Source organism: Glandiceps talaboti, chromosome 15 (assembly GCF_964340395.1).
Source record: "Glandiceps talaboti chromosome 15, keGlaTala1.1, whole genome shotgun sequence".
NCBI lineage: Eukaryota > Metazoa > Hemichordata > Enteropneusta > Spengelidae > Glandiceps > Glandiceps talaboti.
In genome coordinates, this window is record NC_135563.1 from 8063809 (window position 1) to 8091132 (window position 27324).

The 27324-nt window shown below is 34.8% G+C and overlaps 1 protein-coding gene across 1 annotated transcript in view; it reads left to right on the forward strand.

Annotated features, from left to right (window-relative positions):
• Nucleotides 1-27324, forward strand: part of LOC144446791 (attractin-like protein 1) — a 61208-nt gene that overhangs the window by 21499 nt on the left and 12385 nt on the right. The window contains exons 2-16 of the mRNA XM_078136626.1: nt 9998-10084; nt 11482-11595; nt 12166-12294; nt 13053-13237; nt 13472-13637; nt 14222-14315; nt 15255-15489; nt 16468-16651; nt 18127-18281; nt 19288-19440; nt 21752-21904; nt 23691-23794; nt 24654-24783; nt 25419-25601; nt 25987-26160. Coding sequence (XP_077992752.1) covers nt 9998-10084; nt 11482-11595; nt 12166-12294; nt 13053-13237; nt 13472-13637; nt 14222-14315; nt 15255-15489; nt 16468-16651; nt 18127-18281; nt 19288-19440; nt 21752-21904; nt 23691-23794; nt 24654-24783; nt 25419-25601; nt 25987-26160 — 2246 coding nt within the window. The remainder of the gene's footprint in view (nt 1-9997; nt 10085-11481; nt 11596-12165; nt 12295-13052; nt 13238-13471; nt 13638-14221; nt 14316-15254; nt 15490-16467; nt 16652-18126; nt 18282-19287; nt 19441-21751; nt 21905-23690; nt 23795-24653; nt 24784-25418; nt 25602-25986; nt 26161-27324) is intronic.

Below are 27324 nucleotides of genomic sequence, written 5' to 3' on the forward strand. Positions count from 1 at the left end.
ACCGGTGTATGTAAAGACATGGATTTCGACACTTTTTTGGATAAATTTTTGAATTCATTTATGTCATGAAATAATAAAATAAGAACACAGATTAAAATAGATTTCAAGTTTTTCAAATTTTTGGTTTACGTATCATATATTGTGTGCCATATTAATTTACTTAAGAAAAGGAAAATATTAGGATTAATATTTCACAGAATATTTTTGAAAAAATAGATGTGGGAATCAAAAATTGAAAAGCATGTTTCATGTAATCTTTTTTTTATCGTAAATTTAATGAGATAGAACTACATGTATTTAGGCCCCAGTCAAACAGGTAGCTTTTGCAGATTTACAATTTTAAACATGATCTCCGGAGGTGAACAGGCTTTGATATCAGATTACATCAATCTTGACTGCGTTGACTAGCTTTTACTTTTAAAATGCATGGTGTTTTATATACTATAATACTAGATTAGATCTTCAAAGGTTTGCATTTCATCATACCCAGACAATGTATTTGGTACAGTTGGGATTAGGATTTTAGAATATTTTTAGTGAATGCAAGTTGCACTGTGACAACTACACAACAAATTTTCATTTATATTATATTATATTATCTAAATCTGTGAATTTCTTTTTACGATATATTGTGTAATAATTGCATAAAAATACTAGAAAAATGATATTACTAAATTTTTGCATCATATGACACTTCAGATGAATGCACTGGGACAACTACAAGAAGCTGTGGTTTTAATATTTGCAATTTCTATATCTATGAATTGCATAAATTGTTTCATATATTGTGTAATAATTGAGTTTAAATATAGTGATATTTTTATAAAATTTTATACTATATGACACAAATGTACTTAAGATGAATGCACTACAACAACTACATTAGTACATGAAGCTTTTATTTACATTTTCCAAATCAGTGATTTTCATTGTACCATTAACATGTGTATGCATGTATACAGTGTACTGTGTCATAATTGAGCGTAAATACTATGACGATAGTATTTATACAATTTTACGCCATATGACACATCATTTCAGAGACCACAGCTGTAATTGTCATAATTATTAAAGTACATTATACTTTTACTCTGCTAACCAGATTTCACACAAGAGAACAAGATTTAAGCCGGTTTTGACTTAATATATAATTCCACTCTGGAAAGTTCAGAGTGTGAATTGTATAAGAAGCCGAAATGGTTCACTTAGTACACTGTGAAATTTGTCTTGATGTTATTCATTTAAACACTTTGCATTTATTTTAGTAATACTCCTTATTTGACATTTTAGAGTTTTGCCATTTGACTATATTTGTGTCTAAATCATGTTCTGATCTAAATTATAATTTAGAATAATTTTCAATTATCTGTATGGTCACAGGTTCTATCTCGATATTCATTTTTAATCACAAACACCACGAGGGAATATTTTTAATGAAAAATTGAAAGATTTGCATAAGTATGAATTATTCATTCAGATATATGTAAATTTGTTAGTTTGTCTGATAAACAAGAACAAGTACAGTGTTAAAAAAATGGTGTGATATTGAACAAATGTATATTTAACATTTGATGATAAAACAGGCACTTTTTGTCATTTTCTTCGTAAATACTTTAAATAAAGGACATGACCCATGGTCATACAATGTAATTCTCAGACTAACAATTTTAGATCTTTATAGTTATAAGCAAGATATGGTAATGAAGCACCAACATGCATAACAAGCAAAAGAAATGCCACTAAATATGTAAATTAAGCACCAACTGACAGAACTCCATTGAATGTCATCGACCAAAAAAAAGTCAGAAATTCACTTCTCGTCATAGGAAAGACATGCATCACAAAGTGAAAAACAACATTTTTCCTCAAGTTTATAACCTCATTTGTGTATTTAGTTCAAGCTACATTTTGTACAATGGTGTTAGTTACAATCAGTACTTGCAACTAGATAGTCTGTGGCATTTCAATTCCCCTTAAGAGTGGGCGTTGGGGTTAACATTGTCATTTCAGTGCTAATAATATTCCCATTTGACCTCATGACTTCATTAAACCGAATTCAGTTCAGGTAAATTTAACAGATTGCTATACACATGGGGATACCTGTAGGAAATCAATATATTTAGTGTATCAGGTGGAAAGTGATAGCCACCCACTCCTTGTATCTTATCTTACACCTATGTGTATTTTTTTCATTAACCATGTACATGTATGTCTGTTTATCTTGCCACTGAATGATATATGTAATGTGCGCATTGCATGTACTTATGTGTGCATATTCTAATTCTCAGTACCTGATATTGCTACCTACATGTAGCAGTGTGCCCTCTAATGATAGCCAAAATTTCATTGTTGTGGGTCAGTATGATAAAAACTGGCATTTCTTGTGAGTCACCACATAGTTAGTAAGAGATAGAAGAACACCAAATTTTGGTACATCACCAGGAATTGTATGCGTCAGTTGTATATCAAATTGGCTTAATGGGCACATTGCTACCTAGGCACATCATAAAAATAACAAACATTCAATTTCTTTATGGTCCACTCCGAAACATTTGCTGTTCATATGCATTATAGGGAATAAGTCGACCTTCTGGTTCTATTTTATGACCCTCTAGCATAATGTGAAAATTATAATGGTATAATGCAGGTACATGTACTCAGAAAAAGTCGACTTTCTTGTTCTATTTTGATCCTCTAGCATGAAATATGATGCTATTGCAGGTATTGAGAATACAATAAGTCAACCTTCTTGTTCTATTTTGACCCTCTAGCATGAGGTAATATGCTATTGCAGGTACTGAGAATAAGTCAACCTTCTTGTTCTATTTTGACCCTCTAGCATGAGGTAATATGCTATTGCAGGTACTGAGAATAAGTCAACCTTCTTGTTCTATTTTGACCCTCTAGCATGAGGTAATATGCTATTGCAGGTACTGAGAATAAGTCAACCTTCTTGTTCTATTTTGACCCTCTAGCATGAGGTAATATGCTATTGCAGGTACTGAGAATAAGTCAACCTTCTTGTTCTATTTTGACCCTCTAGCATGAGGTAATATGCTATTGCAGGTACTGAGAATAAGTCAACCTTCTTGTTCTATTTTGACCCTCTAGCATGAGGTAAACTGCTATTGCAGGTACTGAGAATTACCCATGGCATACGTTAGTAATTACCCTGTAACTTCATTAATGCCACTTTGCCCACGACAACTACCTGTGAATGTGACTGTGAGTGTATGTGTGAAATAAGAGATGGGGATATTGTTGTACAATGAATGTCACCTTTAAGTCATCACCTTAAGGAGATCGAGGCATGGTAGAAAATGCAACTGATCGGCGTGTTATCTCTGCACTAATGCACCTTAGTGTGTTTGTTTAAATTAATTTCAGTTTTACTACACATTATATGCTACATTTTGTTTCTGTAACTGTGTGTATTTAGGGATATTTCCAAAATGTACATCTGTAATTACTGACATAACTTCATTAATTTCAGTTTTAATAGTGTGTGTGTGTGCTTGTTTCTCTAGTAACAGCACTAGCTTGCATCCTGTAATTACTGCATAGCTTCTGATCATCAATTTCAGATTTAATAATATATGTGTTTGTATTACAAAGTTCGGACTGACAGGTTGTTGTGCACACAGCGATACATCAAGATATGTAACTGTAGAGTCAATCTGTGCTCTAGATACACATGTAGCCACCCACTGTACACTGTATTATTAACGATATATCCATAAACGTCAGATCAGTGTAGACGTCATCATTGTTCAAATCATAATGTCTTAATACACTGGGAATGTATGAGGGATAATGTTGGAGATTAATCCCGGAATTTATCCAATAATGTACTGTATTATCTCAATAAATGCTGGAAAGCTAGGATTTCTCATCATTTTACTTGAAATATGGACAATGAATGTTGACAATAAAAATATGAAGATATATGGAAGTAATTTATGGGTGTATTTTTTACATTGTACACAATTAATGATGTATAGAAGTGTATGAAGGTGGTGGACACGTTTCTCTTTCCATCTATAAATCACAGTTTTCAATAAGTATATTTGACAACTTTTTGCAATTTATGGATGTAGTTATTGTGACATTAGTTTACATTTTCATGACCAAAATACATTGAGTTCCTAGATGGGTACAGGTATACATTACATTTTATACACATATCAAACAAACAAACAAACAAATAAACAACAAAAAATATGAACACGAATTTATATTTTTTTGAAAAATAATTCTCATGCAACCATTCTTGTACATGTATGACTCTACAGTAGAATACATGCAATATATATACATTGTATGTAGAGAATTTGTTCATGGTCCCAAGAATAGGACAGTAAAAATATACATTGTAGAATGGTGAATTAGATTTTGAAATGAATATGATGTTTTCAATCCATTGTTTTGGAGAGACACATTAATTAACACTGAAGAACATAATCACGGAGCCCACAGGTGCTATGCTTGCCGGACCTAGGTGACTCTAGGATAGCCTGTGGACTGTCTGGGAAAGCCTTGACAGTTCTACAGCAGCAAATTTTAAAAATAGAGCATGCCACATACATTCTAGCCCTGTCCCAAACCTGAATAGATATCTGTAGCGTTATGTGTGTTTGTGTTTATATATGTCTGCGTAACAGAAAATTGCTGGGAGCAATTCCCAATGCAAAAAGAACAAAAACATAATCATTGCCCAATCAAGATCCATAGTTGACGGATTGAAACATGAAATTGTTTTCATTATATTTTACTGTCTTTGTATATTTATAATACATCATGAACTTCTGCTATTCTCACCAAATTATCGTTCTTTGAAGTGACCATAGTGATAAGAATTAGGTATTTATTTTGGATTTTTAATTTATAAAACAACTTTACTATGTTTTTCTACTTGAAAAAACAATGTGAAATAACATATACCAACTCTTTGTTAAATGACTCAGTAAATTGCAAAACATTAAAAATATCCGTAAAATGTTTGTTATTGTACGTACAATAACAAACTTTTTACACAGTTTGTATCTTTTATCATCTTACTATTAAATATGCATGTTACTATCATCATTTTATCATGGAAAAAAAGCAAAAGTTGAAAATCAATAGTCAAAAACCCACATGGCACCTTTTGATACTTTTTAAAAAAGGAAAATAATACATGCTATATACATTGTATATGACATCTGAAGTAGACAGTGATGTGTGCCAGCAGGTATGCATTTATTGAGAGCTGCTCATTATAATCTATAACAGGTAACACTTTACATTGCTCATTCAAGACACATAACTTCCACTTAAAGTTAAGTTTTATTGTCAGTTCTCTTTAACAACCAGCAGTAGCTGCAACTGGGACATTATTTTCATCAAATATCAACATGTTTACGAAAAATTAATGAATTATCTATAAAAAAAAACAACACTGTTAATCAGTGGTCAATATTATCTGTAGGTATACATGTAGTATAGTGGCAAGTTTGAATCTTGAGCGAAAGCTCGGTTTTGAATTCATCACCATGTTGAAACTATTATTTGTAATTGAAGTATCATTTTTTGATCCGACAACCAAAATATATTCACTGAATATTGTTAAAATATAAATAATTAGACATTGTACACGTTAACCAGTGGTCAATATTGTCCATAAGTAGTACAGAAACAGGTTGAAATCGTGATCACGATAGAGGGCGCTGTTTTTTGGGTGTGGACCTAAAAATTAATTTGATTTGATTTATCATGTAAAATGTATACAGCTACATAAAATATGTTTACTCACAGGTAATGCAATACAGTTCACGGTGTACAATATTATGAGCAAGTTGTTGTACCTACAAATTTAACCCCCCAAAAAATAATTTTTTAATGTTCCAGCCAGTCCAGCTTTCAGCACTTCTAATGTGTATTTTCGACAACACAGTGGTAATTCAACACTGTCAAACAGTATAGATTCCTAGTATGTGAGTCCGACAGTAAAATAAGAATTCAATTTAAATCGTACTTTTAACATTACATGTGTACTCCCCAGGTACTAAGAAATGTAGGCAAGGCAAGACAATTATCATTGGTGACAGTATACGTGTTGTAATCTGAAATTGACTTCTTTTGATGTAGGTTGTACTTACAATGAATAATGTATTTGTTGTTAATTTGTTGCTCTCATCAGATACTAAGTTAATTAATTTTTTTGAAAGAAGACGAATGTTGTATTGTCTACGTGCCCTACTTCTTATATTTAGAAATGTGATTAAGTAATATTTTAGACTTGAATCTATGTTGTGATAATCTACTATTAAAGTACATGTAGGAAAGAAAGTGAAATTATCTGAAGTAAGTGTGGGTTCCAAACTGCAATCTATACTGTATCTTTTCTACTAAATATGAAAGAAAATGAAATACCCTGAAGTAAGTGTGAGTTCCAGACTGACTGCAATCTATACTGTATCTTTTTTCTACTAAATATGAAAGAAAGTGAAATACCCTGAAGTAAGTGTGAGTTCCAGACTGCAATCTATACTGTATCTTTTTTCTACTAAATATGAAAGAAAGTGAAATACCCTGAAGTAAGTGTGAGTTCCAGACTGACTGCAATCCATACTGTATCTTTTCTCCTAAATATGAAAGAAAATGAAATACCCTGAAGTAAGTGTGAGTTCCAGACTGCTATCTACAGTCATGTATACTGTCTTGATGTACCATCATGAACGGGTTTGAAATGTACCTAATATATACTTAATATGAATTGAATGCCAGAAAGCCAGATTCTTTCAAGGTTTTGAGAAACTAACAGGTTGTTTATGTTAACCCCTACAAAACACTCTTACGTATTTCATGTTGTTGTTTTTTGTACTAAATTGTAGGGAAGGATGACATATAACCATGTTGTAAATCAATTCAATTTGTTTCAATATACAATCCCAACTGGGCAGTTCATTTTCGTGGAAGTAAACCTACACAAAGAGATAATGCCTCAAAAAACAACGATATTTAATACAGGAAATAAAAAAAACTAGGTACAAAGACAGCGCCGTGTTTGTATGTGTATGAATCAAAGAAGTGATTGAAATACTACGCCAGGTGTCCACAGTACATACATACTATTAAACTTTATGTTTTGTAACTTGGAGGCACGTATCCACTCTCTAAGTCGAAAGGTTTTTGCTATTTATAATTCTTAAACTTATGTGCTCAACAAGTGATATGTCACTGTGGAATTAAAATCTCCAGATAGTCTTTGTAATGGAAGAATTATAACAAAATCATAGGATACTTGAAAGAAAGTACTGGCCATCCTCAGAGACAACAAGTAAGAAAACGCCATTGATGGTGTTATTAACGGTACATATAGAATGTTCGTCATGGATGATTTTTGCTGAAAAATCAAACGTCTTGAATTTTCTGAAAATGTGGCTACATGTATATAGATGCTTGCTTCTGGTACCTTTGAAATAAGAATAGAAATTTAAGGATCTATCATCTTCTTTTTAAGGAAACCCGTCTCTCTTTCATTTAATACATTTAACACAGTAGTCAGCGGCCATATTGGATTCTAGAACGGCTTAATTTTGTGATATTGTTTTGACCTCTATGTATAATATTTGCATGGTGACCTTATTGTCTTTCATGATTTTGAATGAGAATGGGTTGGCGTTTTCTTGAGTAAAGTAACAGCGAACGTTTAAATAGTTTTTTTCTTGAGATACATTTCACGTTATGAATTATATACGTATACATATGATATAATAATACCTAAGATATATATATTTCTTTTCTAGCTTTGTTTCAGTACATTCTGTATGTTTTATCCACTGTATCTATCAAACACATTCTGTCACTAATGCATACAGTGCAGTGCTACAGTTGCCTTTCAGCTACACTGACGCCAAGCTATAAACGTAGTGTTAAATGCTATGCTGGCATCAACGCTTACATTTGTACATGCTTACATTAGCTACAGTTGCCTTTCAGCTACACTAACGCCAAGCTATAAATGTAGTTTTAAATATGCTATGCTGGCATCAACGCTTACATTTGTACGTGCTTACAATTACATTAGCTACAGTTGCCTTTCAGCTACACTGACGCCAAGCTATAAACGTAGTGTTAAATGCTATGCTGGCATCAACGCTTACATTTGTATGTGCTTACATTAGTTCAGCGTTAACTTAACACCACATTAATGCTGGAGACTAGCATATGGGAAGGTGACTCAAGTGCCGAACTGTATGAATGTGCAACCACATATATATACATTGTACATCTTGTTGACCGATGGCGCTCAATCATCGACAATGAAAGATAGTGTATTGTCACAATCAGTATCACATGTATTAAATGTAACAAACCAAAAATTACACGTAATATAAGAATTTGTAAAGATTGCTATCATGTAATTCTGAGAATTGACTCTTAATTATCCCATTCATGTTTGTATTTCAATTTCGTAATGTCCTCCTTTTTGAAGCATTCGAAGTACTCAAATATCAAATTCTTTCAGGACATGCAAACGTTTTGAATATCACAACAAAGACTTGATTTTTTTTTAAAAGTTCATACAAATCAAAAACATGAACACTAAATGGATAATATGATATGCAAACTGATTTATGCAAAGAAAGAACATTTATAAAATTAAGAATGTTCAGGATGACAGTCAGAATAAATTTGATAAATTTTTTTCGAATCATACAACAATTTCACATCAACTGTCAGTCCTGTTTTTCATCTGCCTGTATCATTATTTGAATGTTGAGGCTTCACAAAGAAATATCTGTCTAGACAGAGATTATAAAATGTCTCCAATGAAATCCCCACTAATGTTCATAAAAAGTCCAGTGACATTTTTTTGTTGGTTTCTGAACCACTCACCTTATCATTTAAAACCCATTAGTGTGAAGCGAAAAGGGTAAAATGAAAGAGTCAGCTGGTACATGTACATTTGTGTGTATGATGTGCATTTAAAGTTATATGGAAAGGTTCACCTACAGTCGTTTAACAAATACGCAATGTAATAGTTCACACGTCTGATTCAGGAAATATATTAAAATTAATGTACACATTATGGATACCAGTACTACAGTACAGATCACTAAAGATATCAAAATGAAACTGTATCTGAAGCTCATGGTTTGATATGAAATTGTTTTGCATTTTCAAGTAGAAATAGTTTGCACTGGTTGCATGAAATCAATCAGTTGAGTTGATTGACTTTAGAAATTAATATCGGCTGAAAAAAAAGTGCTATGGTGCGCACAAAATGAATAAAAACATACACATACTGTACATAAATGTAGCATGTTACATGTATTGTACAATGATTGATACGATATACATAATTATACAATACAATTATGTATATGGACATGTCTTTCTCGGGGGAGGGGGCAGATGTGACGTACAATCAATTTAGAAATTACATGTAAATGTGAAGATATTTACTGCACACTTTTCCATGAAACATCACATACATGGTACATATATTTTGTTTGTGAAAGTGAAAATGAAGTATTTGTCCACTGTCCTGTGGACGTTTGCACCACTGTGTTTAATATGTGCTGGTTTGGTCACATGACTGGAACGATGTGATATGAGAAAGTGACAGATAACCAGGATAGGCTTTGATATTCTGATTTGGTCACATGTGACTGATCACTGAAATCATGTAATATAAGAAATCGACAGGTAACATATGATAGGGTTTGATGTTTTGGGTTGCATGATCACATGACAGATTATTGAAATCATGTGACATACAAGAGACAGTTAACTGGATTGGGTTGATGTTTTGGGTTGGTCATGTGACTCATCACCGGTACAGGAATCCTAATATGATATAAAAAAAATAGAACATGTGACATGGATAGGGTTTGATTTGATGTGTTATGGGTGAATGTGTACAAATCCAAGGCTAGCAAAGAAATCGTAAACACCCATATAGTTACCTACATTGGCACTGACTGTTGTTATTCTTCTATATTAATTGCAGGTTAGATTCACCCAGTGGATACATCATAGATGGAGTAGAACATTATAAAGAATCAATTGAATGTACCTGGTTAATAGATAGTAGGCAGTAAGTATTATAATAAACTTTGTGCTTATCTTCCTGTATAAGTAGTCTGTAAGGTGCGCTGGTCGTCTATGTTTCTTTGCACAAGAGTGGACCATGATCAACAATGATCAGTGGACTTTATCGGTAGTAAAGGGGGTTACAGACTCCCCTTTTTGGACAAGTCCAATATACCCCTTTCTTGGACTTTTTTCCCCTGCCCTCTTCCCTGCCCATTCCCTGAAGCAAGTGGAGAAGGGAAAAAAATGGAAAGGTTGACATGGTGGCCACATTTGGTGGGGGGGGTGGTCCGGAAGAGGGTATCCCCTTTCACTCGAAGGCTGGAAGCAAAATCATATGTGTATTTGCAATATGAAGCCAACACTTTTTACCTGCTTTTGGATGCTGAATAGAGAGAAATAAAACTCTACGACAACATTTCATTTAATCATTAATTATACTTTATTTGTACATGTATTATATTTTCTGTTTCATTCTTGATGTATGGATATACAATGTACATGTAAGGTTGCGCAAAACATGAAATTTGACTGCGAGAGCTGAAATTTGACTGAGAGCAGATGGAGACCTTGCGCAAGTAGCACGCAAATAAGCCTTATCAGTAACACTACTTATACGTGAATATTCTGGCAGCATTATATATAAATTTTAACATGAATGTACTGTCATAAGAGGAGAAATGAACATCTTGTTGATGAGAACAATATACAATGTAAGATTGAAAACACTGTAAAGGCTATACTGTATAAGTGTACAAATGTTATGTATAAACCTATGAGCTGCGACTGGAGCACAATTTTTCGATCTGACAACCAACAATATATTCACTAAAAATTGTTAAATTACCAATAATTAGAGTAAATTAGACACTGTACGTGTTCATTAGAGATCTATTTTGTCCATAAGTAGTACAGTTGAAATTGTGAAATTTGAGTATTTAAAGTCATTACAAAACAATTTTAAAAAATGGTCCAGTCACAACTCGTGCTGCATCTTTAGAATCATCACCATTTCAAGTAAAGACTTCCTCTAAGTTGGAAATAAGATGTCTGTGTGTACATGTACTATTAGGCAACGGACACTAAGTAACATCATGTCTCCACCTTAGAAAAAGAGTCTATACCCTACTCTAAACGTTTGTGATTGTTAAAGCTTTTACAGGGACCATATAATCAAACACCATTATTGATAAGATCACACTGTACACTTAACTGTTGAGCAGAGTATGATCGTTAAAGCTATTAAGAAAACAGTAAAGTATGCTAAGATGTCAAAAGCCATATCTCCTACAGTATTAAAACACACATCCAAACTGAAAATAAAATGAACATGTATCCAAACTGAAAATATAATGAAGCGTAATATCAAAAAAATATTTTTTTTATATTTTTCTTCTCCAGACCAGGTTCTCTTATTAGACTAAAATTTGAACAGTTTGAAACAGAATGTGCGTGGGATTATTTATATATTTATGATGGGGATAGTGTATATGATCCTCTGATAGCTACATTTAGGTAAGTCTGGTTTTTTTATCTCATTATGTCACATTTGTAGAAAACAGGCATACAATGTACATGTACATGACAAAGGGTAATCCATTATCAGTGTGCCCTCTAAGCCAATTTGACGCGTCACTGATGCACACAATTTGCTAGTAACACACCAAAATTTGGTAATCCCCTATCTCTTACTATGTGGTGACGCACAAGAAATCCCAGTTTTTCTATTTTTGACTCACAACAACAAAATTTGGCTATCATTTTAAGAGGGCACACTGTCAGTTATCCCAGAGATGTGTCATTGTTATTGGCACAGAAATGTTTCACCTCAGCAGTTTGCACAAAAGTTAGCTAATCAATCAGTGTGTTGAAGATAGTACAAAGAATATTTTGCAGATTATGTATGTCTACAGACACACAAGTACTAATACAAAATGAAAGGGATACCGAGAAATAATTTGAATATATGGAAATTATGCAGACAGAAGAGAGAAGTACTATGTATGGAAATGAAATCTCAAAATACATTGTATACTATACTATAATGTTATCTTGTAACTTATGTCGTGTGTTCTTTTTTCAAAGTGGACTTTTGGTATCAGAAAATGAAGAAAATGTGACATATCCAGAAGTGACAACATCTTCAGGTTTTGCCTACCTTCATTTCTATAGTGATGCTGCTTTATCAATGGCAGGTTTTAATATCTCATATAGGTACGAACTAGAAATATGACTGCAAATAATTATGAATGTCATACATTGTATGAACTTAAACTTCCACCTTATATGAGTTAGTTTTCACTTTACTTCTGCTAACAAACAAAGTCCCACACTTACGACTACGGAAAGCAAGCTATCGTCTACACAAACTAAAACTATTGTTGTTGAATGTGGTAGAGTACATAAGTTGGTACTAAGGGTGCCTTGGTTATGTCTACTAGATGTAATTACCCTGTAATCAAGATAGTGTACACTCTGAATGATGTTGAATGTGTGACCACTTGAGGAAAACTTGCCATCAGAGACACCACCCTACTGTGAGCATAATAGGTCATTCCAGACTGCAAACAGGAAATTGAGAATGCAACATTCTCCCTCAAATTGGGGATATCATCACCTCATAGTACCGTTTCTTAAGAGCTTTGTCCCTTGGTATTCTGTAGAAGTGTAAATCAGGGATGTTTTTTGTATTGTTCAGACATCGAGGAAAGCAGCAGTGCTGTAGGATTAACCGAGTAACCTCTACCATGTATACCCCAAGGTACACACAGACAGGAAGTAGAGCGCCACCATGACAAATTTTGGAAAGGCCTATTACATCAACATTCATTGATAGCTGATATCAACATGTTGCAGTTATAGTGTTCATTTGTATCTATCCTCGTTTCCCAATAACTTGATTCTCACAGTAGTGAGCACACTAAATGAATGTTTTTATGATCATAATTTTAAAACTTTTCTTATGTTTTCAGTGTAAATACTTGTACAAGAGACTGCTCAGGGAATGGTATATGTTTGGAGTCACCAGTAGAATGTGACTGTGATCCTCGGTGGACAGGAGAAGGATGTAATATTCGGGAATGTCCCAATGATTGCGGAAATCATGGAGACTGTAATCTTGCCATTATGAGGTGTCAATGTAATGACGGGTACAAAGGTATCATTTCTTAGGTCTTTTATTTTGGTTTGTTTCTCAACTTTACATTTGCAGTAAAACATTTACAACATGTATATAATTAGATATTGTTCCCCAATGGAAGTTGTCTATCTATTCTACTAGTAATATTTAAATGTCTATATTTGCATATAGGTCATGGGTGTGAAGTTCCACCAACCAATGGAAGTTGTCTATCTCTTCTAGTAATATTTAAATGTCTATATTTGCATATAGGTCATGGGTGTGAAGTTCCACCAACCAGTGGAAGTTGGGAAGTGGACATTGATAAGTTCAGTCAGGGCAGAGCTTCCCATGCTACAGTACTACAAGATAGCGTTGTATGGATTGTTGGTGGCTATCCATTTACAAATCAGGCCAACTATGAAGACATCATTATTACGTGAGTTTACCTGTAATTCTAATAGTAACAGTAATACACAATTTATTAAAACTCCAAATTAAAATGAATGGTCAAATTGCTTGAGTTCACATATCAGTAAAATAAACATGTAGGTATTTCTACATCCAAATCAAAGTCTAGTGATGTTGGTAGTTTGCATATATTTGAAAAAGGTCTCACAAGAACTTAGGAAAAAGTCTCACTAGCGCAAAGGTGACGTGTACTGAATAATGGATCAATTCAAATTCATATGATGTGAAATCACGAAATGACTCTCAAAAACCCAATAAAAAATACTTGTTCTTTATTTTCCTGAGAGTGGTGTTCACCTTTAACACAGATAAATGAAATTCATGTGATAAACAAGAGAAATCAGTTGTCAATTGTGTTGTTCACATACAATAAGCATTTTTACCACAAACTCATACAAGATTCACACCTACAGTTTCTTTTACCATGTAATGTTTATAATATGTGTAATACTTTTTTTTCACCTTTTATTTGATTTGATTTATGTTTGTTTAAATTTGTTTTAAATTTTAATTTCTATTGCTGTATTTTAGTTACTTTTTTTTCATTCATAGGTTTGATATAGAAGCTGGTCCTCCAACACCCAAAATTCCCGTATCTTCTCTAAATCCAGAATCAAGATATGGACATTCTGTAGTTTTGGATAGAGTAAGTACTTTTAAAAGGCCACAAGCTGAGTTTATATGTCTTTAAGATTTAATTTTTTCTACATATTAAAATGTATTCACAGTATTCTACTTACTGATGTATACTTAGCCATCACTTGCAATTAACTGAACTCAAACCTGGTATTGAGATATAACTTATAAATGATCGGATGAGGTAATTTATCGTACGTATCAAAATATGTACAGGAACTCTCCCTACTATGCAATCAACAGTTCTAACAATGCCAGAACATAAATTGTAATGTCATAATAGACATGCATGGAGATGAACATTATAAGAATAATTTTATCGAAGTATTTTGTGAGTATTTTCACTTACGTGAAAACGCTTATAAATTCAGCTTGTGCCACTTTAATAAATTCAGCTTGTGCCACTTTAATTGTTCATCAATACTCAACTTGTCAAGTGAGACTAGAAGCTACATTGTCATATTGAAGGAGCAGCTGATTTTTATCCTAGCTGCATTACTTTGTGTGTTTGGACCCAGGAAGTCATATTCACCAATTCTGCCTTGTGCGACATCTCTATAGAGGTGTAAAAATTTGCAAATTTGGCGTTGAAGAGGTCTGCTGAACACTAGAAGTAGAACAAGGCATTCTGGGAAACAAACAAAGCAAGGAGCTCCTAATCTCTGAAAACGATATCTTTTTAGCATTCTTTGGTCAACCGCTATCCTACCAGGTCCCCATTTATACAGCTGGTTTGGTTGGGACACAATCATGGTTCAGATCTTGCCAAAGACTATTAAAATGGCAAGGTTCAAACCGACAATGTGCAGATTCCAAGTCCACCACTCTAACCATTCAACCATCATGAGAATACAACACACAGAAGATTTATTGAAAAAATCTTGTGTATTGAAACAGATCAATTGTTACTCACGCTCGTCCTCTTTGTTTGTTTATTGTGTCTTTTCAGGATAGACTTATCATGTATGGTGGGACCGTCACGGCAACCCAGCAAAATAAAGTGGTCAATGAATTGTGGTTCTTTAACATCACAACGGAATCCTGGGAGTTTTATGATATTGCAACTGAAAGTAGAATTGCTGTGGATGGCCATACTGCACATATGGTGTATAAAACTATGATAGTGATATTTGGTTATAGTCCAAAACATGGATATACTAATGTAGTACAGGAGTTTGATACAGGTATGTTATGTGTCCTGTACATGGATGTACTTACATAGTACAGGAGTTTGATACAGGTATGTTATGTGTCCTGTACATGGCTGTACTAACATAATACAGGAGTTTGATACAGGTATGTTATGTGTCCTGTACATGGCTGTACTAACATAGTACAGGAGTTTGATACAGGTATGTTATGTGTCCTGTACATGGCTGTACTAACACAGTACAGGAGTTTGATACAGGTATGTTATGTGTCCTGTACATGGCTGTACTAACATAATACAGGAGTTTCATACAGGTATGTAGTGAGTCCTGTATATGGCTGTACTAACATAGTATAGGAGTTTGATACAGGTATGTTGTGTGTCCTGTACATGGCTGTACTAACATAGTACAGGAGTTTCATACAGGTATGTTATGAGTCCTGTACATTGATGTACTAACATAGTACAGGAGTTTGATACAGGTATGTTATGTGTCCTGTACATGGCTGTACTAACACAGTACATGAGTTTGATACAGGTATGTAGTGAGTCCTATACATGGCTGTAATAACATAGTACAGGAGTTTGATACAGGTATGTTGTGAGTCCTATACATGGCTGTAATAACATAGTACAGGAGTTTGATACAGGTATGTTGTGAGTCCTGTACATGGCTGTACTAACATAGTACAAGAGTTTGATACAGGTATGTTGTGAGTCCTGTACATGGCTGTACTTACATAGTATAGGAGTTTGGTACAGGTATGTTAAGATAGCTTTGTAGTATTCTGGTTTCACCAAACAAATCTCAAAATATTATAATCCATATGCTAGCCTTGAGAGAATACCTTGTAGATATCGTATCTTCTAGAAGAACTAAGTTTGTGTTCATGGCCTTACTGGTGATATCACTTCTGAAATGATTATTTTCTAGGCTTTTAGTTTCAACATAAACACATTGTATAATGCAATGAGAGTGCTAAATGTTAATTATTTGTGTTCAATATTTCAGTGAGTGGAGTGTGGTCAGTTGTTAAAACTAATGGAGTGAATGTAAATGGAGGATATGGACACAGTAGTGTGTATGATGAAAATCATGGTTTGATCTATGTCTATGGTGGATTCAAAGCAATTATGGAACGCAAAGGCTACCTCTCAGATGAGCTGTACAGTTATGCACCAATTGGGAGACACTGGTAAGATAACGGAGAATGTACAAAATGTATAAATGTATTAAATTGTTTGATTCTTTGTTCCCAGAAGCAATTAGATAGTAAGATATACCCAATAGTTTTCTTAAATATGTTCATCACCTAACAATCGTGCCATCAATCGGACAGTTTGACAAAGCCTGCTCACCTGAACAGGTGAAACGTTACTTGCAAGAGTAATAAGAAAGCTTGGTCGTGATACAATAATTAATTATATACACAAGTAATTTGGGACAGTAAATTAGAAATGATTGCGATTTTACAATCTGTCAACTATTGGTCACTCATTCAGTAATAAAGTAAATATCATATTCGTGTCCAAGTGGTGTATTTTATTTTATGGACAGATATGGGCTTATCAAGCTAAGTTTGTAATCAACCCATTAATTTCAAACTCTGACTCAGACTCAGACTAATTTACCGTTCCGAAGTGAGTTTTACCGTCTAACTGATAGTTAGACTTCGGGCCTAAGCCTATGTAGTGGGTTCAACAGGACACTTTTGGTGGGGTAACCGCCTGTTATTTTGTCCCAAGACATTGTGGACAGTGTCATTGAAATGGTTAACAAACAACGAACAGTTTCATTGTTGGTGAATGAGCTTGAGGACAGTTTCATTGTGTAAAAAAACTGTCCTGTTAACAGTAAAGTATCCCATTACATGGAAATGGAGCACAGTTGAAACAATGGGAATGAGACAGGGGAGTATATCTGACAAGACACTACCCTGATTATAGCATGAATATAATCACTGTACTCCAATTACACTAGAGTTGCATCCTCGGCCCTTGACATTTTTTTAATACAAAAAGTGGTGTATATTAGTACACTTTAAAAGGTTTACAGGCAACATTATCCAGCAACACATTGAATCAATCAATCAAAGATTTATACCTAGCCATTTCGACTACGTTTCCATCGTGGCTGCCTTCAACACCAAAATTTAATTTCGAAGTATAAATTGTAGTTGAAAGATAGTTCAACATAGATGTTTTAAGAAAGCTTCAAATGTGAAAATAGGCCTACATTTTGTATGCCAATCAGCTGATGTAGGAGGGTTATTGTTTCAACGAGGTATGGGCAATGTCATCTTTAAAACTAAACACATCCCGGCATTCAGTCATCCCTGGAAGCCAATCAGGTTAACTGTTGTTGGGTGTAGTTAAGTACACCACTGTGTATTACATGATTTCACAGTATGAAGGAACAGTTCTAGTGTTGCCAGTATACCGTGATTATACGCAATCATGGCATGAAAATATATTTACAAGATGCAAGGCGAATGAATATTTTGTACTGTTAGCAAGTCATTTGTTTGAATACCAAAATAATACTCTGTCTCAGTAGTTGACATACATACACATTGATTAGCCCAGTGATTCAGCAGCAAATATGAAACTTTTTGACCAGATGTTACAGTAGTAAACTGTGCTTGAAGAGTTGCCTTGTTTGTGTTGACAGGTCTGTGTTACAGTCATCAGGACACAGAGTGTATTTACACAGTGCTGTAATGATGGGTGGAATGATGTATGTATTTTCTGGCAATCCTCATAATGACACACACTCCAGTTCTGATGCCAGATGCTTCTCTACAACTCTTCTTGCGTATGACTTACGTAAGTATTTTATTGCAGTATATATCATTTCCTCACATTCATCTTGCTCTCTGTCACAAAGTGGCGACATGTTGAGTAAAAGTATGTTAACCTGAAAACTGATCTTAGCTTGACCCCTGGTCAAAAGTGCTGATACAGTATGGGTGTTTACTTGATGTGTAAATCAGTTGGTGGTGAATTATCATGCAAGCTTACCAGATGGCTGGATGTGTACATGGAGAATTTAAGCATATTAGATTGACAGATGGCTTGCTTTTTATGGTAAACAAGTCAACTATAGAAGGAACAATGTAAACAGTCCAGGGACTGGAGAACTACGAGAGTTGAGAATTTATTGTGGGGTCCTGAAAGGAACAAACAAAACAAATTACCAACCAAACAAAAAATCGAAAATTGTGTAGAGTTGACCCCCATTTTAGACTACTTATCTCTAAAAAAAAAATGTAGTACCCATTTTAGACCAAAGGTTGAAAAACCCCACCCAAAGGGCGGCACATATACGTATATCCAAGAAGTGGGAGTTCAACCCCTGGGGTTCAACCATACATGTACATTTGTATGTACATGCGTCTACCTGTCCATCTGTTGTGAAAGCTTCACTACTAGACTGACAGCCATTGTGAAGGGTTGTCTATGAAGACTTACTCATTAACTTTTGATATAACAGATATAGTTGTTCAAGTGTTCTTCAGGCTTGATTTCTCAGTCTTTGTGAATATTAAATTCAAACGTTTATGTCGTGTGCATTTGATTAAAACCTTTCTCCTCGGTCATCATCGCACATTTTTTGTATGTCATGAAAAGCACAGAGGAAGAATTCACATATGAATTTCTTGTTAAACTTTTAAAGAAAGTAAAATGAAAAATAAGTTACTACTCTGCAATTAAGTGTATTTGTCAGTGTATTGGGAAATTCAAAATGGCGTCACATGACCTGCATAATTTATGGAAATCAATTAGATCTATAAGACTAAGTGTTCTCTTGTCATTCCCTCTATTGCTGCAGGCTGTGGAACGTGGTCAGTTGTACCGATTGAAAATGGAATTTACACAGATATAAATCGATATGGACACACTGCTGTGCGCTATGGCAATAAAATGTATATTATCAGTGGTTATAATAATATTATGTTGACTGATGTCCCAATATACACACCAGGTAAGGATTGTCAAGTCAGTTCATCAAAATAAATAATCTTTATTGATACTGGAGAATTCGCTTCAGTATATTAACCCTTATCCCAAGAAGTCCAGTGAGGGCCATCCCTCATGGGTTCATTGTTAGTGCAGAAGGAAACCAGAGTACCCGGGGGAAACCTGTCTTGTTTGGTCGAGTCAAACTGAACGACACTCTTCCTACTTACAGTGTGGAAAAATTTAATCAAACCCTGAATGGATTCAAACCCCAACCACAGTGGTACGAGGCAAGTGGTTAAACCACTCGGCCACTTAATATACAATAGATTTACAAATTCTGGAAAAACCAATTTAAACTCGAGGGGTAGATGTTGCTTACAAAATTGATTCTTCTGTGTCTTCAAATAAAAAGTTTTTAAGAAAAAGATGAACAAGGAACTAAAAAGAAAGAAATACTGAAAATTTATTTAAACAAAAAAGTAAATTGACTGCACTCTTGCAATGAGATTAGTATTGCTTACAAAGTGCTTCTTGTGTGCATTCAAATATGAAGTCAAATGTAAATTAATTCCATTCGAGTAGATGACAGCCTTCAGGCCCGTTGACTTTTATTTCCTCTTAATAGGTTTTATGACCCTCCAGGAATAACCTTACGTAGCCCTGATACACATGAGAAAATTAAAAGTCATTACTTTTTATAGTGTAAATTCCACAGCCTTTTAAAGGGTAACGTTTAATGAACTTTGGTCTTGAGGTGGCAAAATCACAATTTTGTAACATGTAGTAACCATTTCAGTTGTCTTATTTATTATCGTGTCAGACCACTGCATTTAACCTTATGACTGATCCCAACAGTATTAGTGCATGACTTGAGTCAACAATTGTTTTATTACGTACAGAGGGCTACAGAGGGTTCCTTGATTTGTATGTAACGTTTATGCTTACACACAATCCACTGCAGAGAAAAGGCAGAATATGTCGAGGGATAGACATTCTTCAATCATTTTGTGCTCTCGACAGCACACAGTGTTCAGGACCTAACAAAAAAAAATTTGTGATTTCGATTACTGTCAATTGTAGAATAGGTTGGGTAGGGAGATTTTTTATTTTATTTTTAATATATTATTTTTTCATACGCAAGTATGTAGTGCAAGTAGTTACCGGTATGTTTTCCGTTGTTTTCCATATGGTCTCTGTGTTATTGGTTTCTTCTCATCAGATGTACAGCCATTACAGATTGGAAAACCAGTTTTATATTGTCTTTTTAAGTTTATGTCAGTTTCTGCATCTACTGTTTCTTGCAAGACTTCACAATTTCCACTATTTTATTATCTTTTTCTTGGGGGTGGAGTGAAAAACTAGATGAGGTCAGGTAACCGGAACCAAACAATTTGATTTCTTAGGCCTTTACAATAATGACAGATGGACCATCTAGAGGCTATAAACACAAGACAAAAACTCTAATATAGTTTTGTGACAGATTGATTTGACTCACTATATTCTGACTTACAAAATGTGATTTTTTACTCAAGCAACACAAGTCATAAAACCGATCAACTGGATTTTGGGCCCCATTCGCGGTGTATCTTGTACATGACTTTAATAGTATCAACATAAATCACATGAAAATCATTAAAATAGCCTACCTTTGTTCCAATCATTTAGCAGTAACCCTGAACTCTGAATATTTGTTGTTGTTAAGTGATAGGACAGCATGCATTTTTTGATAGCGAGAGCTGCTTTACTGGCCAGGGGCACTCATATCCCCTGTGTTCAGCTTATATAATAGGGCACTTGCAAACCCGCCATGTTGAATGTTGCAACATGGGAAATGGGATAATAAATACTAATCAATTAGTATTGCAAACACTATTGTTATATTGTTTGTAACCACAAATAATCAATTCATAGTTACCCTGACAATTGTGGGAGGTTAATTTTATCGGTAGCTCCAAATTTAGGTATTACGATAACCACAGATAATCCCACATTCCTTTGCATCTGAGCATGCTCAGTCTGGATTGCAAGTTCCCTATTAGATGTTATTCCCCAATATTTTTCGCCATTCAGCCAAGGAAAACATGAGTGACCTAAGGGGCCCTTGTCATAATGAGTGGTTAGACAATCCCATCAGCAGTAATTTTTAAAAAAATATAAAGTAATAGGAATTTTCGAACATTTTGACTCATATTTCGAACACAGCAGAACCAGTGACGCTGTCGTGACAGAATACGCATCGTCATTACATAGAACGACCAGAGTAATATATATTCCATATTTTTTGTAGAACCTGGCCTGTGCATGGTATTAAGTTATGTTGTTTTCCTTGCTAGGTGATTGTACAGCATTTTTGGATAAAAAGAGCTGCTTTGCTGGAAGTACTGGTATCTCCTGTGTTTGGTTAACTTCAGATGACAAATGTGATTCTTTGGACAGTGTCAGTGAAAACTCATTGTATGAGCTACAACATTGCCCCGAACCAAAAGGTAACAAATAGAGTCACATTATCAGAACTCAATTACAGTAGTTTTAGAGATCACTATCAATGATTTTAAAAATTATCTGTTATTTGAACCCCCCCCCCCCCCAACAATATCTTTGAAAAACACATTTGTAGATTACATGGAGCCAACAGGATAGCAGTCTAGTTCCAATACAATCTGTGTTACGGTTTACACTACGTTTATCTTCACACATCACGTCTAGTCAATGTTGTTACTCTAGCACAGAAATCTGGGCTACCCCCAACAGCATTCACATAAACGTGATGATGTTTGCGTGTCCCTGCATGATTTTAGTTTCAGCAGACTGGAGGTGGAGTTCAGTTGGACATTTGCATGTAAGTCCTAGAAAGGTCAATAGCTACATTCCCATGATAGTCAAAACAGCTGTACCAAATGAATATTAATGAGCCAGACGAGAGCCTGTCAATTTGTGATGGATTACTACTGCATGCATCGTTTATGCTTCACCCAGGATGGGGTTTAGCCAGGCAAGGGTAACGGTAACATTGACTAGATGTGGGAAGATAAACGTAGTGTAAATAAATTGTAGCACGAATCGTATTGGAACTAGACTAACAGCATAGTGATTCTAGTTTTCATAAAAATACATTTCTTTTATAAGATAGTATGGTAAATAAATGTAAAAGTACACTTATACTTCACACTGACATGTCTACATTCCTAAGCCCCATGGTGTACGTTTGGTCTAGCTATGTATTAACAGAATGCCAACAATTTGTAGTGACTGAAATAATGTATTTTAGTTTCATATGAATGATAACATTGAGCTGCTCAACGTACTAAAATACATTTGGATTTGATCTGTGTCCTGGATGACATTCTTCTCCAGAGTACAATCGTCTATTCTGACAGATCAAAATCGTCTGTTTGGACTGATCAATATCGTATATTCGGACAGATAAAATAATCTATCAGGACAGATCAAAATCATTTATCAGGACAGATCAAATATAGTCTATCTGGACAGATCAAAATCTCCTATTTGGACCGATCAAAATCGTTTATCAGGACAGATCAATTATAATCTATCTGGACAGATAAAAAAAAATGTTTATCTGGACAGGTCAAAATCATCTATCTGGACAGGTCAAAATCATTTATCTGGACAGATCAAAAAAGGCGTTTATCTGGGCAGATCAAAATCTCCTATCTGGACAGGTCAAAATCCTTTATCTAGACAGATAAAACTCTCCAATCTGGACAGATCAAAATCTCCTATCTGGATAGGTCAAAATCATCTATCTGGACAGATCAAAATCATCTCTATCTGGACAGATCAAAATCTCCTATCTGGACAGATCAAAATCTCCTATCTGGACTGATCAGAGTCGTTTATCTGGACAGATCAAAATCTCCTATCTGGACTGATCAGAGTTGTTTATCTGGACAGACCAGCTGTCATGTATCTGGACAGATCAATATCATCTATCTGGACTGATCAGAGTCATTTATCTGGACTGATCACTTTGTCTGTCTGGATAGATCAAAGTCTATATGGACTGGTCAATTTAAAAAAAAAACATACCAAAAACTGTTTATTTAAAAAGTTTATAATTGTAAGTAATTTTTATAAACATTTTACACAGTTTTAAAAAAAAATATTTGCAATCAAGGACCTAGCCTTTGATACTTCACATTGTTGTTATTAAAAGTAAATGAAAGCTTTGTTAATTAAAATCCAAAATAATACCCATTTCTTAACCATGTGGCTGCTTTAATGTATGATTTGTTCTTTTTGTGTTGACAGAAAGCACACAATGTGCATACAAGACAAAATGCAATGAGTGTGTATTGACTCATGGATGTGGATGGTGTGGAGCTCAGTGTTCTGCCAACTGTGGCAGTGCTGTTGTAAGTGGGATATTATACAATCATGTATATTGATATCGTCTTACTTCCATGATTCAAAGACTTGCCTACCAGTATGTCCTCTATCAGCCAAATTGACATGTCACTGACACACAGCCTTTTCTTATGACATACCAGAATTTGGTGTTCCGCTATCTCTTACTATGTGTTGACACGCAAGAAAACCTACTTTTTACCATTTTCACCAACAGCATCAATTTTTGTTCCTCAGTTTCTTAAACACATCTGACCACAGGAATGACCTCAACAAGAATATATTTAATATATACACATGTTTTACTTCACTTTGTGTTATGTGTACACATGCAACAGCATTGTTATCGATTTCTTCCATCTTAGGTGTTCTCGTATAAACAGTCCAAAATTTTTTGTTGGCCTATCACATAAACACATGAAAATACATTAAATGAAAATGATATTAGCGTTTTTATTTGAAAACGTTGTGATGTGAGCGCAGCCTTAGAGGGGGGTGATTTGTCCTCTATGAAGACTTGTCTTTTTAAGAATTGAATTGTTAAAATGAGTGGTGGTGGTGGGTAAGTCTGATATAAGACACCAGCCAATTTGGTTTTAACGTGACTTTATTCAGCTTCAAGAACTGTTTATACACCACATGTCAATACACACATTGACATCAAAAGTTACTCACTTAGTATAGGGTATCTACTTAATGAGATGCATATTGGGGTTTCCCACCCTGTTGGGGAACGACCTCAACATACACTATTGCATTACTTTTGTTTGCTACAGATACATGCCAGGGGTACTGGTAGATTGGCCTTACTATATTAATAACCACCCATAACAAAAATCCTCTGTGCATATATTTGTTCCTTTGTAGAACCTTCAAGTTGGTACTGTCTGCACTGGCAATGACTACCCATGTGAAAAGTTCTACACGTGCGATTCTTGTAAATTATACTTAGAGCAATGTGTCTGGAATGGATCTTCATGTACAATGAGGGGAGAAGGTGAGTCTACTATCTGAGAACTTGTAATCATGTGTATATTAAAAAACCCTCTATCATACTGTACTAAAAAAAGTTGCAGTGTGTAATGTGTTAATTTTGAAGAATGACATCAGTAGTCTATCGGTAGTTCCTGACAGGGGCCGTATTTTTACGTACTACAATGTACTTCATCACTATTCCAGTCTAGTCAAGGTCCTGACGATCGCACAGATTTCTGTGCTCCCTGTCAGGAAGTAGACTAGACTGGAACAGTGAGGAAGTAGACTACGACATCAGTAACTGTGGGCCTCAGATAGGGCTGTCCCACTTCAAAGGGAGTTGATACCTTGTGAATTCGCTATGTTCAATATGTTAAACAAAATAAAATCTGTTAAATAGTTTCATTCACTTTCACTTTTACTTTTGGAGCTGGCATCGATCCGAACATAGGCAGAGGTTACACAGAGGTTCCTTTAGCAAGGCCCGTTCATCACTTCCACCTACGTTTGAAATCAGACAATGTCGTAAAAACGTCATTATCAAAGATACAAATTTGATAAGACAAGGTGGCAATGGTCTTGTTTCTATGTGTTTTCTATCTATCTTTTCTCATGACTGTTTTCATTTGCCGTAACGTTGTATTATTGCTTTGATAGGGGATGGTAATGGTACAAAATGTGATGCTTCATGTGCCGACATGACAGATTGTGTAACCTGTTCGAATGAAAATTGTATGTGGTGTTCTAATACACAAAGTTGTGTCGATAAAAATTCCTACGTAACGTCTTTCCCGTATGGACAATGCATGTCATGGCATAACAAAGCCAGTGACTGTCCAGGTAAGCACTGCTTATTAAGAGTTTACCAACTTTGATTATTTTTTTTTTTACATCTGTGAATAACTTATTTACACGCAACAATTCTTGGCAGATGTATGCACTACTGATTTGGTAATATACCATTAATGATTAATCCAAAATTTAGTCAATTTTCATGTATATGAGGGGTGTAGTTCATGAATTGGATGACATGCATTTGCATTCAAAATGCACATTAATTATAATAATTATAGATACTTCCAGGTTCTGTATACATTCCTTTTTGCTTCAGTGGCTTGTCCAAGTCCTACACAAACAATGTTAGCTGGGACAACATACAAAAGACTTTCCTTCCTTTCAATGTCCCAGTGGATTTAGGTTATATCTGGTAATCTTTATTTTGAAGGTTCTGGATGTTCTCAATACCGTACATGTGATGAATGCCATGAGAATCCAAGCTGTGGTTGGTGTGATGATGGAAGTAACACAGGACTAGGGACATGTATGGAAGGATCATACTCGCAACCAGAGCAAGGCAACAGTTGTCGCGAAAAGCGTTGGTTCTTCATTGGTTGTCCAGGTATATTTTGTTTGTTAACTATTGCAAAATATGATGTAGACGTAGACTATAGTTGTCCCAAAAGAAGCTGTGGTCCTTCACTGAATGTCCACGTATTTGTTTGCTCACTAAATCGCAACCAGAGCAACCAGGCAACATTTGTCCCACTGAACAGTAGTACTTCCTAAGTGCATTTGTTTGTTTGTTTACTACATGTAACTCGCAACCTGAACAACAAAAGTGAAACCATATATAACTGAATGTGCAGGGATTTGTTTGTTTACTAGATATTTCACAGTTAATGTCAGTGATGTAGAAGCCAAAGCAATATGTGGAATGAATGAAACAAGAACATCACTGGTTTGTGATACTGGTCAGGAGCATTGTCACAAGTTTTGGCATACTGCCAACTGAAGTCTCATATTTGGCACATTGCCAACTTACTGACCTACTTTGTAATACAGCCCTGAAATGCTGTAATGCTACTTTGTAATACAGCCCTGAAATGCTGTATGCTACTTTGTAATACAGCCCTGAAATGCTGTATGCTACTTTGTAATACAGACCTGAAATGATGTATGCTACTTTGTAATACAGCCCTGGAATGAGCATATCACTGTACAAATACATACTGATGCTTTGTTTGTGCGTTTGATCAGTTTTTAAACGTTAGATGTAGATATAAGACTATACGACTGCCAGTATTTCTTTGTATGAGTGATGATGATAGCTTATCAAATCAATCAATCAAATGCTGTTTTGTAGAAGAGATATTGAAGAAGACACTGTACAGGCACTTCATGTAAATCATCCGATGAGTGTTTTCCTTCCATAAATATGCAAACAAACAAACAAACAAACAAACAAAAAAGAACTTGATATCATTTGATATACCGGTATATCATGATGCCCAGTTCCGAAGCTATGTGGACTGTGCGTAATGATTTAAACAAAACATCATTGCAAGACACCAATCCCGAGACAATAAAATGATATATTTATTTGTGTACTTTGGTCACTGGCGTGTGTCACCTTGGCATAATAATAGTGATGAGCCTACGTCAGTAAAATGCTTTCAGTAGACATGGTGTCATCATAGTAGTTGGTGTTTAGTTTTATTTGTCCAGCGACAGTGACTGTTTGATGACACAAATAATGATGTTGTGATGAAGCTGACTATGCGAT